Source organism: Athene cunicularia (assembly GCF_003259725.1).
Source record: "Athene cunicularia isolate RWA chromosome 2 unlocalized genomic scaffold, athCun1 chr2_part1, whole genome shotgun sequence".
Taxonomy (NCBI): domain Eukaryota; kingdom Metazoa; phylum Chordata; class Aves; order Strigiformes; family Strigidae; genus Athene; species Athene cunicularia.
In genome coordinates, this window is record NW_020799095.1 from 84703235 (window position 1) to 84720858 (window position 17624).

Genomic DNA, 17624 nt, shown 5'->3' on the forward strand with positions numbered 1-17624 from the left:
AATCGGCTGCCGCGGGCGGGGCACGGGGTGGGCCCGGGGGAAACCGCCCTCCCTGCCAGGGCCGCGGGCCCAGCCCTTGACAAACGATGGAAAGGCCGCCTTGGCTTCCGCCACCTTATCTAACCTTGGTCAAGATAGGGGGAGCGTTAGTGCCTCCCCCCTGAACAACAGGCGGGGCTCTGTCTATAAAAAGCCATGTCAAGACGTAGCCCCCTCTTCCCTTCCTGACCATGCAAGGGCAGCACTTCCAACATGTTACATTACTCCACGTCCCAGACTCAAGTCCCTGGTTCAGGATGAAGAAACACTACAAGAGTGCAAGATGGTATATTCAATTTTTCCAACCAGCACCAGCAAACATTCCAGCATTTCATTTTTTCCAACACTAGCCAACATAAAAAGTTGTCAGAAGAAATGCTACACTCAATTGCAATCTGCAATTTTGTGTAAAAAAACCTTGATTTTTACACTTCAGACCTCCTTCCAGTTTGTGGAGGTCTGAAGTGTAAAAAATCAAGTTAAAGTTACACTTCAGACCTCCACAGACTGGGAGTTATATACAAAAAAGCTGCTAGAAACTGCTCTGTTGACACCTTACCAGTTACATATTAGCACTGAACCACACCAACATCAAGACAGATAAGCTTTAATATTAAATAAATCTTCTGCAAAGCTGCCCCTTGGTTCCTCTGAGAAAAGTCTACAAAGTACACAAGACACCACAAAAACAGCTTCAGAAGTCCAAGAGATAAATAATAGAGACTAGCTATTAAGATTATATTTTGTTCATTGTATATTTTGAAGGAAGTGAAGTATCTTCTTTCCTGTAATAATGTGACAGTTCTTTGCAATTTTAGCTTTAGAACAAAGGTGTAATTACTAGTGCATTGTTTTCTTTTATGTTACTTACAAACATCGATTATGATGCTTAATTTTAAGTCCCCCTATTCAGCATCTGAATCTCATCTAAAACTATTGCAATGCATTTCTTGTTCTTAAAATAGGGAAATAACTATACAATGCTTTTATTTTGAATGTAATTATATACATAATAGCATATTCAAGCAAATACAAGTACAAGACTTTAATCACTTTATTTAGACACATTTTGTTTTCCCGGTCAGCTTTGACAGATGGATGAGAGAACATAAGCTGCTCTGCATTCCATTTTCGTAATTGTACAGTAAGCCACAGCAGAATAGAAGCTGAAGAAAAGTTTAGTCAACATTTTCCATTAATTGATAGTGAACAATACTATTTTGATTTGCTTGTGCTATGCTTATATACACTAACTCCCTCTGGGAGAGGACTGCAAGTTAAATGTAAGTTACTAGTATGAGCGAATAGCGGGCGGGACAGATGAGCAGTCTTCTTCATTCAAAGTTCTGTCGATCACAGGTCTGTATTTCAAGGTAACCTAAAGTAAAGAGAACAAAGGACTTTAAGACAAACCAACATCTTGTATGTAACAAGACCCTCTAATTAACAGGAATGACTGAATAACACAGGTAACAATGGCTTCATTGATGTTAAGCTAATTGCTCTTTTTTTCTTCCATAGAAAATGAAGAGTTAGCAACCTACAATAAATGTTTAAGTTCCACCAAGTTACCACTGACTGAACCCTTAAATGCAAAGCCTGACCAGAAATGTTATCAGAAGACTATTACTTTAAAAAGGCCTTTTGGACAAAAGTAAAGTTTTGGGTAAGGTTGCTGGTTCCTAGTTCTTTAAGCTACAAAAGTCTATGTGATAGAGGCCCCAGTGGATCAGTTAGGAAACAGAACTGTGTCACTATCTTTCCATCCTCAGCAGCTATTCAGAAGTGAAGTGTTCTCACTTGTCCTCAAACTAGATTCAAGGAAGCTGGAACAGGAGAAGAAGAAATTAAGAAAACTCAGAGAATGGGATACAAAGAATAACACTCAAGATTTTTATAGGGTCAGATTTCAGTTCTATCTCTGAAATACCATAAAGACTTTATTCCAAACACTGACAGCAGGTTTTGAAACAACCAGAGGAAAAAAAACCCTTTTGAACTAGCCTGATACAAGAGGAAAAAATTCCAGCTCATAGTCACTTCCCAAAGATCAACAGTAATTTCTCCCAGTTATGCCTACTGTTCAACAACAGAATAAATGTTCTTGGGGTTTTTTTGGTTGGTGGTTGGTTTGGTTTTTTCCTTTCTCTAAGTACACTAAACTCTATCAGGTACCTCATGCAGTGACAGCAGATCAGCTGTCTGTTGACACTGAGGAAGACCTTCAAGCATCAGGGTCAACATACCTTCCCAGATGGGACATCCACATATGAAAGGGTGTGCTTTCTCCAGTGCTCTTCAAATGGCTTTCGCTGTTGGCCTTGGAGTGGCTTAGAATAGTCAAACTCATCGATCCGTAACTAAGGAGAAAATAAGGTTCATATAGACCAGAAACTACATCTGCAAATCACTACAACCACATCAGTAGCTGCATTCCAATTACAGCTGTAACACAACGTGTCTCCTAATATTCAGCAAGCTCTATCTTAACACTGCCCATGTAAAATTTTAAATACTGAGTCTTAATGAGGGCCTTAAGGTAATGTTCCTTGCACAGGACATTATTCTGCTTGAAGTCCTGTTTATGCAGGACCTTATCATTACTATAGCGCTGCTTTAGACCTCTAATCATTCAGATGCACACATGGAACAATCTCTCAAGATCGATACCCATTGTTGCATGCATTGGTCATTTTATAAATAACAAATACGAATAGATAAAACAGAGCAGATGGGACCGCAAACAAATCCTACACTAATCTCAACTCAAGACTCTGAAGACTGTACTTTGAGGAAATTACAACTTTTAAATAATCCCGTCTCTGGACACATAACAAAGAAATTCAATCTTACATCCAGGTCATAGAAAACATTTATACCTTATAGTCTTCTCTGGCATGAGCACCTCGGGACTCTTTGCGAGCCTCAGCACCATAAATGGTTTGCAGAGCACAAAGCATCAGGTTTTGCAGTTCGAGGGTCTCCACCAAGTCAGTGTTCCACACAATGCCTAGTAAAATATTAAGACACTAAAGAAGATGTTCTACAATCAAGTTATTCCTCAATTTACTTCCACCTGGTTGCTGATACCTAGAATCAAACTAGCCAGTGCTCCACCTACTACAGTAGTACTCTGCAATACTGAATTACTCACTATTGCCCGCAACGCTCAGTAACAATTCCTACACTTTAAGAACTGTAATGAATCTTAGAAAAATTCAGTAGTTCTCTCAGGTGTCTGTTACATATGTACTACTGAGACAAAATTACACCATAGATTCTTGGTGCTTTATATCATTCCTACAATTCAGTCCCCACACCTCAGTCTGGATCACAAGATCTGGCCAGATAGTAGCTCTTTAAGTACATTCCTAGCTGGATCCAGACAACAGGGCTTTCCCTTCCTTCCCACCCTCAGAGAGAGGAAAAAAAAAAAAACCCTGCTAGTTATAGAAGGTTGTTGTTCATTTACGTATACTCCAAGGTGGACTCAAGTTCACCTACATGAATGAATCTTCATTTTGATCACTACATTCTAAGTAAGCTATTGTAACACTTTTCCTGATGCTTGGTGAGAACTGTCCAAGAACTCCAGTTCTACTTTCAGTGTTTGAATACATATCTAACAGCAGTAGCTAGGGAGAAATACACATAAGCAGACAAAAGGTACATCACCAGTTGTACTTAACCAAGTTCTCCCTAAGACACACTCCAAGGCATGGCAGTATCTGTATGCAAAGCTATCTGCTCAGCTGAAGAATGAAAACTGAGTGTTCAACCTATGAATAGTCATGCCATCTTTTTGCAAGTCCGTGGCCTTTTCAGAAGATACTTACAAAGTTCGTCTTAGTATCTGAACAGCTTCACATCATGCTGAGAACAGCAGTTAGTATATTGTACAGTCAAATCCGATTTCAGTCACTGCTTCTTTGAAAGAGTATGCAACCAGAAAACAACCACCAAGATCAAGTACTTCACTGATTACCATGTTTAGCAAGTAGGATTCTACAGAATATTTTGAAAGATTCAAAATGGTCAAAGTCTTTAGCCAAAGTTTCAAGAAACACATAAGTTTACAGAAGAAAAAAAAAATTCCCAGACAGTACTCTGGCCAAGATGTATTCTTGACTAACAAATTACCTCTGTCAAAAGTCTTTAGATGAGCCAGATCACTATAAATCTGTTTAAGTTTTTCACAGCCTTCTTGGAGTACAGAACCAGTACGAAATACAGCAGCATGGTTTTGCATTGTCTGCAAGACAGTAAAACAAGATCAGTTTCATATGCTGCATCTGCATAATATCTCACAAAAATTCGTTAGTTCCAACAGAGCTTGATATAGAGCTCTTTTGACTTCAAACATACCTGCAGCATGGAGAAAAAACATTCTTCTGTTCACCCCAGAGGAAACCCCACTATTATACAGTGGGTAAACTACCCAAGAGGAATCATGAGGGGAAAAAGAAACTAGCAAACTCAATACAGCCTTTGCTGCACACAGACAATCTTCTCGCGCTGCTTTTTATTTCTGCAAAGCAAATACCGAAACATACTTCACAAAGTGACCAAACCCCCAGTTGCTTGCAGCTTCACCCAGCTTACCTTCTGCATATTAAGTCGCACTTCTGAAGTTCTTACAGTTCCGTCAGCAAATCTTAATTTGTCAAGATTAGCAACTGACTCTTCACCAGCATTTGGTTTAATGGAGGGAACTGGCTCTCCTAATAAGAAAATTTCAGTAAGTTTAGTACATGATTGGTTTTGGTTTCTGGCAGTTTCACAGACTAACAAGTAGTAAGAGTCATATTTGACTAAAACAGAATCTATTTTCTTCCTCAGAGGTACAGGTAGCTGTGGTTTTCCTAAACTCCAACCAGTGGTATCCCTACACCAAAAATAGAGATCTCACATTCCTGTGAAAGTTAATAGGGAATTTATAGGTTTGGCTAAATTCTGCTGTTAACACCTTAAAAACAGCACTTAGAAGAATTTGCACCGAACCATGGAATAAGCTTGTGGCTCCTTACCACCTTCTCCTACACTTTCCTTGTCTCCTCACCCCTAAACCTCCCACCCCCTCTTGGGCTTGCTAAGGCAGCAGGGACCAGCCAATAAGCTTGGCAGTTATACATGAGCTCTGCATCTTGCCTCTAATACTGGAACCCATCTGTCACTGGGTAACAAATCACACACATCATCTTGTGAGCACACTTCATCTCTCATGTAGCTTTGCATTCAGACTAATAAAAGCCTTCCTGCAACTTCAAAAGGAGTCACAGAAAAACTGATCCAAATAAATGTCTGCACAAAGCCAGAGCCAATAGGCACTGCTAGATCCAAGCTGACTCCTTCAGGAACCATTACTCTGGGCACTTTAAGACTGAAAAAACAGTCTTATTAATTTGGACATTAAGCAAACAGATGACTACTTCTGGACTTGAGCTGTTCTGGCAATATAACTGCCTCTTAACAAGACTGTATCTTGTTAGGGTTTGGGTTTTTTTTTTTTCAGCTCAGTAACTGCTGCTGAACCAGATTTTTTTTTTAAATAACATGCAGCAGTAATAACACATATAGTAGATGAGATGGTATGATTTTTAGTATCTTTCTCATTATCTGCACATGCAGTCCACCTTATAAATCAACAAGGTGGCAGCAAATTCCACTTTATTAAAGTGCCAAGAGAATACATTTTGGTGTAGAAGATGCAGTACAGGATGTAAAAAGTCAGTCGTCAATATTGTTTTGCTACTTTGTGAAAAATCTCAACTGTTTTTGCTACCAGCACTGACCCAGTTCTAGTTTTAACAAGGTAACACAAAAAAAACGTTAGTGACAAGCATTTGCATTGCAAAGAACATGCCTATAGAGCATAAACACTGATTTCTGCCTTTTCTAACAAATAGAGTTTATGTCTAGCATTCTGAATTTGGATTAGGTAGCAACAACTCTTTGCTGGGCAGAAACATAATCATAAAAGCAGATGTCTCTAAAAAAGTGAGAAACTGTGAGACTTACCTGGTTTGCATGTCTCTGCAATAGTAAGGGCACAAGCACGACCAAAGACCACCAAATCCAGAAGCGAGTTTGCTCCAAGTCGATTTGCACCATGGACGGATGCAGAAGCTGCTTCCCCACAAGCATATAAACCAGGGACCACTTTATCCTCACCATTCACATGTGTGATCACCTGTTATTTCAGACAGTCAATTAACACTTGTTTCTTAAACAGTTTAACAGTGCAAGCCTCCTTATTTGCAAAGGCCATGTGCATGTTAGGATGAAACACAGCAGTCTCAAGTTTTCTCCAACTCTAAAACCATAATTACCTTAGTTCTAAAGGGTAATTAGTCATACTATGTAAATACAGATGGCACTAAAACCTAAGACTTCTTTAGTTATGTTTATGAAAGAGCCATGTGCTTTTCATCACAACTCTGCAGCAAGTCAGAAAGGCACAGGAAGAAGATCTGATCTGCACACACTTCTAAGGCAAAAATGTTTACATTAAAAATTAACAAGTATAATACCCTGAAATAGAAAAAAATCAGCTGACACCATCACATTAACTTCTAACCAGTGTGAGTTGAAGGAATCTGCAGAGATTACATGAGGTACAGAGAATTAATATATATTAACTTCAGTTCACTAGAGCCCTACTTTGATCCCTGTTCAACTATATACCATCATCAACTTGATAAACAAGAGAACTGTTGTCAGACATGACAGTAATGTCATTTTAGATGTTTTTTGGTGCTCCCATATCCAGATGGGCTGGAACATGGTTCTCAGGTTATTTATAAAAACAAACCAGATTGTGTGCTTTAAGTACTCTGATATCATAATATTAATAAGTTAATGTTATTCAGCATCCTTACATTTATAGAAGATATTGTTAATGCTTTTCTATTTGGAAAATTTCCTATTATCATACTGGAAAAAAAAAACCACAAACTAAAAGTGATGTACATTACTTACCTGTCCTTTGTAGTTAGTAGGAATACCTCCCATATTATAATGCACAGTAGGCAGAACAGGAATAGGCTCTTTAGTGACATCGACTCCAGCAAATATCATAGCTGTTTCCGAAATCCCTGGGAGACGGGTTGCTAGCTGCTGTGGTGGTAAGTGGTGCAACTGCAAGTACACATGGTCTTTTTCAGGACCACAACCCCTACCAAAAAAAGCCCGTGTCAACATTGGAAAAGAACACATAGCAGGAATTCTGAAAACACCAGCAATATTTCTAATCTCATTTGTTTGTGAAAAATTTTAACTTTTAATTTTTTAAAAGGTTATCTGACAAAAATTAATACCTAGCATATTTGAAAAGACTGTTGAACCTGACAGAATTTATGTAGTTTTCATCTCCCAGAATAATTCACAGTATTTAAGACTTTAAACCACTGTATCACTGCAGAAATATCTAAGAATTGAAGATAATTAATCAAGAAAACAGAGTACCAAATTATTTCTAATGTTTCCAGTAAAAGCATATATATTACGCTTGTTTGAGCAACTGTCTCTAGATGCACCAAATTCAAACAGGTTACTCCTAACATCCTGTGTTCAATTTTAGTATCATTAAGAATTAACAAGCAAAATTTTAGCCCTACATGGTGTTCAGCCAACCATTATTAAAGCTCACTCCCATGAATTATCAGGTGTTTATCAAATAAAATATTGTACCACATATAGTCTAGCAAGATTAAATATTCATTTCACAGCTTCGTCAGAATATTTAACTAACCTTCCTTCACGAATTTCTATGGTCATAGAACGTGACACTACATCCCTGGAAGCCAGATCCTTAGCAACAGGTGCATATCTCTCCATGAATCTTTCACCTTGACTGTTAATTAGAATACCTCCCTCTCCACGACATCCTTCTGTTATAAGGCAGCCAGCACCATAGATACCTGTCAAGAAAGAAAATAACCACCAAATGAGATATTCTCTCGACAGCTTCATAATCAGGACAACCAGAACTGAATAAACAAGGTTGTCTTAAAATAATGCAAAAGAAGCCACAGGGGGAATATTTTATTCCACTCTAATCATACCCCTAGTAACTGTCCCCCAAGACTTCTCAAACAAGCACTGTTAAGCCTTTCAAATGCTATCCCTCAAAGGTGAGCAAGATGATTTGGAACACTCACTGTATATAAAATATTAGAACTAGAAGAGATCTGCACCCAGCAATATATAAGGAGACTTTTACAAGGATTTTGTAGACCTTCAGCATTTACTCTGTTTGAGACTAAGTAAACCAGAAGCTGATTATCTCAAGGCCAGTTTGTTCATCTTTGTTCCCTCCTGTGCTAAGGCAGTACAGGATGGCTTCAAATTCTGTGGAATGTAAAAGCCTACTTGGTAAGTCATCATCTTCTTTAGAGAAGGAAGGCCTACCTGTTAGCCTTCAGCACTGGTCATCATATAAAAAAAATGCTCACCAACTCATGCACTTGATAATTGTATTAAAAGCTAGAGAATTATCAGACAAGCAATGAATCTTCTTTGACGGGAAAAGCCTTATCTAAGTCAAGTGAACATTGGCTCTCTGATATAACAAGAGTAACACTGTAAAATTATGTGAACAATTAAAATTCACCACTTACCACAAGTTAAAACTAAGCATTTAATTAGTTACAAAAATGAAAAATATTTTTTTAGTTTGTGACTACTGTCCACAGTTTAGATACTGAGCGGGTGCTATAAAACCACAGTCCTAAATAAATATATTTATTTCAACTTCCCCACTTCCACAAAAGATTCTAGTATAATTCGCTAGCACTTGCATCTATCCCATTGCTCCTGTACCTAGTATCAAACCCTTCCATATTTTAAAGGCAAAAGGAAATATAAGTTTAAGAGGTGAAGTGGTTTAACCTTGGAATTCATAAAACCTGTAAGTATTGTAAAGACAGCACCTCAAAATATTTAACACTGGTCTTTAAATTAGAAGAGCTGAGATCTTTCTTATCCTCTAAGTTTTGCTCTCAGATTTATATTCAATAGCAGTTGCAGACAAGTCTGAACAACTGTCACAAGCAACTAATGAAGTAATGAAGTGCTACAGAAAAGTGCAAACTCACCTGAGCACATTTTAAAACAAACAAAAAAAGCTGTTCAACTCTAACATTATAAGCATTATTTCATATTCTGTACCTGTAGGGTGAAACTGCACAAATTCTAAGTCCTGGCAAGGAAGTCCAGCTCGTGTGACCATTGCAGTGCCATCACCCGTACTAGTATGAGCAGATGTACAACTGAAGTAAGTGCGGCCATACCCCCTACAGGACACAAAAGTTAAAAGAATTAGCATTCAGAGGGAAAAAAAAAAAAAAAATCATCACTCAGCTATGCTCTTTGCACAATAGTGGAAATAAAGCAGAGGATTAATAAGCAAGATGAATAAGTTTTCTCTGTAATAAGTTCAAACAAAAGAAAACAAAATTGGTATTGCCCTGTTACACTCAACCATATTTGAAAAACAGCTGATGACAGAAGGTCCAAGAAAATGAATAATGATTCCAAAGCAGGACAGTTCGATTAGTACCAGAAGCTTTTATGACAGAAAAAAGTTACTTCAGAAAGTAACACTCAATCCAATACCACTAGACTTCATTTGAATCATTACTAGCACTTTTATCAAAAATAGCATATAACAATGGTTTATATCCTCAATATTGCCCTTATTTTGTATTCTTAGATTTAATACCTAATTTTAGAAAACTAAGTTTTGAAAAGTATGCAAGTATGAAGACAGCCTTGACTTTAATAAAGCCAAATTATGTAGGCAACCAAACTAAATAGGTTTCTTTGACAGATATGTTTATAAATATTTTGCATACTGCAACAGATGAGACAGCCATAAGCAGCAAAAGACTTATGCATGTAGTATTCTAATAAACATATACCGACTTTGCAACTAATGCTAAGCTAGTCATCATCTGATAATTTCATCCTACAACAATTAGACTTAAAATTTATCTTAATGTAATAGATTCTCCAGAATTTTGAAATAAACCTGTTTCCTACAGGAAACTCAGAACTGTACAGGTAATCACACATTGGTAGCATTGTAACAATGTCAGGTTTAAACAGCACATTTTAAAATCTAAGATCATTTGGACTACATTTACTGCTCTTACACATTACAACTTTTTATCATTGTTCTGGAACTCAAAGTTAGACCTCGTACTACATTTATACTTGGTCACAAAATTAGTATGTGCCTTCTTTCAGAGGAAAACACTGAATTTGGTTCTACTGATTTTTATCAGGGCAAGGCAAGGCAGGGGGAGATGAACATATAAATTACATTTTTCAAGTCAACACGTTACCTCCACACTGTGGATTCAAATACACGTACAAACACAAAAACTTCCAACTATTAGCACAGTCAAATTTCTGTCCTTCATCACAAGCATTACATTACCCAGTGGCAATGACAGTGTTCTTTGCTCTAAAACGATGTATCGTGCCATCCTCTATGCAAAGGGCAATAACACCACGACATTCTCCATTTTCCATAAGTAGGTCCAAGGCAAAATATTCAACAAAGTAGCTCGTATCATATCTTAGAGACTGGAGGAAAATAAAAGAAGGAGCTTTAAGAAAAATCCAGAAATCAAACTAACTTCTCTTCAAAACTGTTACTGTGTATGAGTTGTGTCAGGCTAAGAGCTACCCCCACCAAGTCTAAGGGAAGCCAGTTTCCTCACAAATCCTTATAAAAATTTTCTAACAAATCTATTCTAGCTTAGAGACACAAGCAGTTACCAAACCACTTAATTCTGAGAAGTCATAGCTAGTCAGCAAGACTTGTTATTTCCCCTCTACATTTGGCAACACTTTAGTCACCTGCAGTGCTTGATACATGTACAAGCACGTTTTACTTAGCCTCTTGCAGAGAAGCAGAATACATCTCTGGGAGCTCAGTATACCAGCACAAGCAACTCTGTCAAACATTCTTTCATGCCCTCAAGGATCAAACTAGCGTTTGAATCTATACTGTGAACCTCGAGGACAGCAATTAGCAAGCTACTAAGTAAATAGAAAAACATTAGCTACTAGCTACTTAATGTCAGATTTCAAGTAGCTTACTACCCTTTTAAAATAACCAAATCTTTCTTCAGTTATGGTTTGTAGAATTGGTAAAAACAGATGCTGGAACACCAGTCACTCACTTCCCACAGAACAAGCTCAGAAATGCACACAGTAGGACTTCATGCATTTACACCTCTTGTTTCCCCATGCTCTCTGAAGATGAGTGAAATAAAATGCTCCCTTGCACCTCTTTTCAGAGATCCCCAATGCTGCTGTCAGATTTTTTTGAAAAAAAGTCTTTTGGGGAAGGTTTACATAAATTCTCTTTGGGTCTAGTTAACAAACACAAAAAGTATTAACTACAAAGAACTACTACAGACCGCAAAGCTAAAAGCGTACACTAACATCCACTGTCTTCACAAGAGCTATTATAATGAAAATCTTTCAATTTATTCTATTTCTAAATACTCCTGACAAAAAACAAGCATCAACACTTCCATGTTGCCTTTGGAAGGAAGAAGTCAATCCAGAATGGTTGTTATCAGTCACTCCCCCTGGATTCCTCATTTATATGTAAACAGCTACACGCTGCTTGCTTGCCTGTTTTTGTTGGGATTTTGTTTTTTCAAACTCCAGGGTAGAAAAGAAAAAAAAAAAAATCATTAATTCCAAATACAAAAACCCAGACCAAGTTTATTTCACAACTGCTTACCCTGCCATACAGAGTATGTAACAGTGAGTGTCCTGTCCTGTCTGCAACACAACAGCATCTGTGAGCCTGTCCTCCTTTTCCAAACTGAAGACTCTGCCCACCAAATGCACGTTGATAGATTTTTCCTTCTTCAGTTCTGCTGAACGGCATCCCATAATTTTCCAACTGTTGAACCCAAATACAAGTATCAGAAACTCTTGTGCATAACAATCCAAGTTATTTTACTATGTTCCCAGTAAGGAGATCTCTTTGGAAGCTACTCTGTGTTACACATACTTAGAGCTGACCTCAATTCAGCAAGTCTTACCTCTATCACAGCAGCCGGGGCTTGCTCGGTCATGTAGTGTATGGCATCCTGGTCACCCAGCCAATCAGACCCTTTCACTGTGTCATAGAAATGCCACCTCCAGTTATCGTCCTCCATGTTCCCCAGAGCAGCATTGATCCCTCCCTGAAAATGAAAATCCGTTTTCCCAGAATTATGTTATTGAAGTACAGTTTTAGTAGTTTTCCTCATTTCTTTTAAAAAAACCCACATACCATTTATGTCTCTGTGTACAAGAAATATAGTAGTCAGATTTAATGTGGCTGTGAAAAACCTGTGTAATTTATCAGTTTCACAGTGGCTCATACCTTGTTCTGTGTAACACAATGAATTGCAAAGTTACATTGAATGCAATGAAAAAGCACTGTATAGAATCTAAACATATATTGCCCTCCAAAATAGTTTCAACTAAATATGCAATATTTATAAAAGGAAGCATGGCCTTGAAAAGCGATGTTCACGTACACATCCAGACCAGCTTTCTGACAGCAGACATTCTCTTACACATTTGTGCTACCTCATTTCTTACCTGTGCAGCAACAGTATGAGATCTGGTGGGAAAGAGCTTTGTAACACATGCTGTATTAAATCCAGCCTCTGACAAACCAAATGCAGCCCGCAGACCTGCTCCTCCTGCACCTACAACAACTGCATCGAATTCATGGTCCACTACTGGATACTGTGTCGAAATCTGGAAAAATAAAAATCAGTTTATGGTCACAAATATTTCAAGCTAGGTCAAACTTCAATTTCATGGGGACACAAGCAGTATGTTTAATGTCCTTAACAGACTCTTGCAGCAAATGCTACATCTGTTGCATACTGTCATGGATGTAAACTATCATTTAAAAGAAGTAATGCATTTCAGCAACTCAATCTCACTATGTTCATGAACACAACACCCCACTGAAAGCGAAGTACCTGGTTGCTTCATGTCGCTCAAGAATTACAGTGACGATGGTGAGACACTGGATCAGGCTGCCCCGAAAAGTTTTGGCTGCCCCCTCCCTGGAAGTGTTCCAGGCCATGCTGGATGGGGCTTTGAGCAACCTGATCTAGTGGAAGGTGTTCCTGCCCATCGCAGGGGGGTTGGGCCTAGATGATCTTTAAGGTCCCTTCCAACCCAAACCAGTCTATGATTATCTAACCCTGTTACTTAAGATATAAAGAAGTACAAACATACCGAATCAGAAACCTTCGTAGAAGCATTTTTCTTTCCGTAGACTGTGAAGTGTAAGTTGCGTGCAAGAGTCTGGCATGCCACCGGCCACTACAGAAAGAAGTCAAGACAAGTATTATAGAACAAATATTTCCACAAAGACGACTTTCAGCATCCTCAGCCACCCTACATTTATAACAAACTTCTACTTACCACTGATACCACATATACAAGAATACTGTATCAATATATTTTAGAGCTACGTGCAATGAAGTTCTGGCTTTCCTATATTCATAGCCAGAGAAAATGGAAAAAAAAAGTAAGTTTTGACTGGATGAGATAACAGCCTGCAAGTAACAGGGGGTCACAGACTATCTGTTATTTACATCACTAAAACTAACCAGTATCTCAGACCTATCTGATTCTGCACTGACAAAAGAATATGTTTGTAATTAATGCTGTAGTATTCTTACTTTTTTTTAAATAAGTAAACAAAGATGGAGAGCGCTTCATGGGAACCACAAGAATTAAGAGAAAATACCTCTCATGTCAAGCGATTCTCAGAATTTCAATTATTTCAGGTGATCAAAAGTAATGAAGATAAAAGTAGGTGGTAGGAAAAGCTGTTCCAGTTCACCATTACTTCAAAAGTCAGAGATATTTCTCTTCTTCTCGTTCTCCATTAATTAGAGCCCAATTTAGAATCACTTATTAACACCTAAATGAAGCAAAAGGGCAGGGTTTTTTCCTCTCCCCTGGCATGTTCAAAACCAAAACAAAAATCCCACCACACAAACCTACACAGTGCCCAGTCTTTGCTTTAATGGGTTAAAACAATCAGAATTTTAGTCCCTACAGTAGAAATATCCTATTCTTGGAACGTGGTATTCCTCACTTACACTGTTCAGAAAAACACGCATAACTGAGCATGTATGATTGATGAGAACAGCATCTCAAAGCCATACCAGCAATCTGTGCAACAACAGCACTTCCCTATTAGATATATATGCTAAAATGCACTGGAGTGATACTTTTCTTTTCCAGCAACAATTCAATGACCCTATAGCACGCTAACAAGCAGGTCTTCCCTCCCCTCCCCATCACTTCCAAATGCCCATCTCTTCCCTCATCCCTGAACTACAGTACACTTTCCTCAACACAGTTTTATCATTTCTCATACTAGTTCTCGCATAACAGTGAATCTAATGTGCCATCATATTTGCCAACATACTTCTGATTTTTACAACCATCTTTAAATAAGATCAGTCTCAACACCTATTCATAAGGAGATCTACTAGTACACTCCTCTCCAGGCAGTTACTCCCCCTTCCACCCTACTGGGTTATCATGGTTTGGTGCAATTCTGTGCCCATCTTATTTCCTGTATTAAACATCTTCATTAATATTTCACATACAGAATCAGATCAACTAGTTCACCAACAGCCAGATGAAATCTACTATCAGATATAATTTGTCTGCAAAACTGCCTTCCCAACAATCACAGCTCAACCTAAAATTGGGTGTCCTCTCTGCAACAAAACTTTCACAGGCCTCAGTGCAACTGAAGTTAGACTAGAACTCTGATTGACATGGCAGCCTACACTGAACACTTTAAATGTCACAGCCCTGCACTCTCTAGCATATACTACTACTGTTTGTTTCCAAAATGTTGTTCCAGCAACAGTACAGCTCCTTTAACTGCAATAAATTATTTCTCATAGGTGAGCAATAAAGCAATTCAAAGTAAATCTGTATGTAAAGACAGCACACAGGTTTATACATGCTTACTATTACTTGAAGTGCAAATGACCGAGGGGAAAAAACAATACCAAAAACACACCCCCAAGAGCTATAAACTGTGGTATGCCCTAAGGCCCCAAAAGAAACTGACCCATTTTCTTTCTCCCTTCAAACAGCCTGCTGCAATCTCAGTCAGAATTCTGCCACAGTGCCTTGCAACTAATTCCCTTCTTAAAAACTGTTATTTTCTGAAGTGGCTATAAGCAGTTATCAAATACATTTTGCATCAGAGGACTCTGGAAATATAAGCTTTTCACATCTAAGCTTTGCAAAATAGATTTCAGAACTGCTACTGCCATCCACAAACACTTTTTCGTTAGAGCAATATGTAAGAATTTCTGCTGCCGCTAAGTTTTGTTCAGAATGAGTCTGAACAAAAGGCCACAAAGCAGACATTATCCTAAATTTGAAGGAAACACTGATCACGCTAATCCTGAAATGTTATGCTATCACGAACATCATGGCCCTTATGAAATTAAAGGTCCAATCACATCCAGTTCACTGCCATCTAATAATGACAACATAATGACACTTTTTAAGCCCTCCTCCCTCCCAGCGGGTTGTCTTTTCTGCGCTTGCTTTATAGGACAGGGACAACAGCAGCTGCATTTAGAGAGTCCTTCTCCCACACATTCATCTTTTGTAATCCCAAACTCATTATGGATACACTGGATGAGAACAGCAGAAGACTTCCACTTTACCACAGAGAAAAACAAACCTTCACCAAGGCCTACTTAGAGATCAGCTAAAACAAACCTGTCAAACGTTTAAGAAGCATATCCTGGAAACAACTGCTAGCCAGATTTAAGCAACATGTAGATACACACTAGGCTTCCCACACAGGTCTAGAAGAAGCCAGTAGTAAACTTTCTACCCAGGTGCTGGGACTAGGAGGTGCTGCACCTGCCCGGCTCTTCCAGAGCCTCTTCCCTGCACAGCCCGTACCCGCAGTGTCTGTCCCTCAGGAAGCCTCCTCGCAGCCTAAGGCTACGGCTTTCGCCTCCCAAACCGGGAGGCGCGGCCTGGCCATGCCCACAGTCAGTTACCTCCCCGTAACCTGTCCCAGGAGCCGAGCAGCAATCACGGCCATCTTCCGAAAAAAGAACCGGAGGGTCTGAGTCTGCCGAGAGGGCGCTCGGCCCCGCACGACCCCGGCTGCCCCGCGCCCGCAGCCCAGCCGCAGCTCCCCGCCCCGGGACTGGTGCTCCTCCAGCAAGGTCACAGGGGAGACAACGGGTACGGGCCACCACCGGTCGGCGTGCACCAGAGGGCGGGGAAGAGCGGGCCAGTACGGGGCCAGGCACGCTTCCACGCCGCGGCTGAGGGGAGGGGCGGGAGGCCGGGGCCCCCAGGCCCAGCTGACCCGTCTCCCTCCTAAAGGGGCTTCTCCACGCCAGGCCCACGGCCTGGCCTTCTTCCCTCCCCCGGGACGCCGGCGGGAAGGCAGGGAAGGCAGGGCAGGACAGGACAGGCAGAGGACAGGCACTCACCACCCGCGCACCAGTTTACAAAGTTATTTCAGAAGAGTGGACATCTAATGTGCTAGAGAGCCTGAAGGTAATAACCCAAGGAGATGCTGGTGTATATTTATTTACTGGACCTGAAAAGTTCTCAGTGCAGTCCCTGCATTGGAAACCTCCAGATTGTTTCTCCATGACTTTATGTCCCTTCTTTAATCCAAAAAGTGTATGTATTAGCAATAAAAGAGTAAGAGGAGCTTTCACTTCAGAGGAAACATGATCATTTAAAGTGACTTACTGTGAAACACACCCACAGAAATACATTTGTGGGACATGTGAACAGAAGTGAATATCCCTGGGGAGGACAGGAAAGAAAAGTTTTTTACCACTTAATAACTTTGAGGTATAGTTAATTAATCATATTCATCAGTGTTATATCTGTTTTACTCATGTCTGAAGTCTCATTTATATATGATAGGTTGGATCTGGACCAGAGAATGTCAAAAAGAAATAGAAAGAGAAAAGAAAGAATATTATAAAAAACATTCAACATTACAGAAAGACTTGGAAGCCAAATACCGGGATGTAATCACAGAAAATCGTCGCACAGTTGCTCATTTGGAGTTGGAGCTGGAAAAGGAACGGAACAGAACCCTGAGTTACCGTCAGGCCCTCGTGTCCCAGAGTCGCAAACTGGTAGAAGAAAGAAGGATCCTAGAACAGGAACAGGAGAAGTTAGAGCGAGAAAAACAAATCCTTTTGCACTCAGGAGCAGCAGGTAACTTGTACCAGAGTTGTCTGGCAAAGGAAGAAGAGTGGCAAAAGAGAGCCAGTATTTTACTAAAAGAATTTGAAGCGGGACTTCAGGAAAGGCAGGACATCTACTGCAGTCTTGTGGTACCCAGAAGCCAGAGACTAGAAATAGAGAAGAATCTGCTAGTTAAAGCAGCAACTGATCCTGTTGCTATGGCTCTACAAATGGAAAGTGGCTTAAAAGATATTTTCAAACATGATAACTACTGTGGCAATCTGCTGAACAGGAACAAAAGTCAAAATGGAAGACTTATGTGGCTGTAT

The 17624-nt window shown here is 39.5% G+C and overlaps 2 protein-coding genes across 2 annotated transcripts in view; one reads left to right on the forward strand and one right to left on the reverse strand.

The window, feature by feature from the left end:
• Positions 1-989: 989 nt before the first annotated feature.
• SDHA (succinate dehydrogenase complex flavoprotein subunit A) lies at positions 990-16871 on the reverse strand. The gene is made up of 16 exons (XM_026841402.1): positions 16846-16871; positions 16134-16461; positions 13312-13398; positions 12658-12819; positions 12111-12254; positions 11804-11968; positions 10481-10629; positions 9208-9332; positions 7790-7958; positions 7018-7213; positions 6058-6229; positions 4642-4760; positions 4180-4291; positions 2919-3049; positions 2286-2399; positions 990-1417 (listed from the first exon to the last, which is right to left on the reverse strand). The coding sequence occupies exons 1-16, from the start codon at positions 16869-16871 to the stop codon at positions 1331-1333; spliced, it is 2286 nt and encodes a 761-aa protein (XP_026697203.1). The 3' UTR covers positions 990-1330.
• Positions 16626-17624, forward strand: part of LOC113476079 (coiled-coil domain-containing protein 127-like) — a 1137-nt gene continuing 138 nt past the window's right edge. Inside the window, exon 1 of the mRNA XM_026841403.1 lies at positions 16626-17620. Within this exon, the coding sequence (XP_026697204.1) occupies positions 17019-17620 (602 nt within the window). The 5' untranslated portion in view covers positions 16626-17018. The remainder of the gene's footprint in view (positions 17621-17624) is intronic.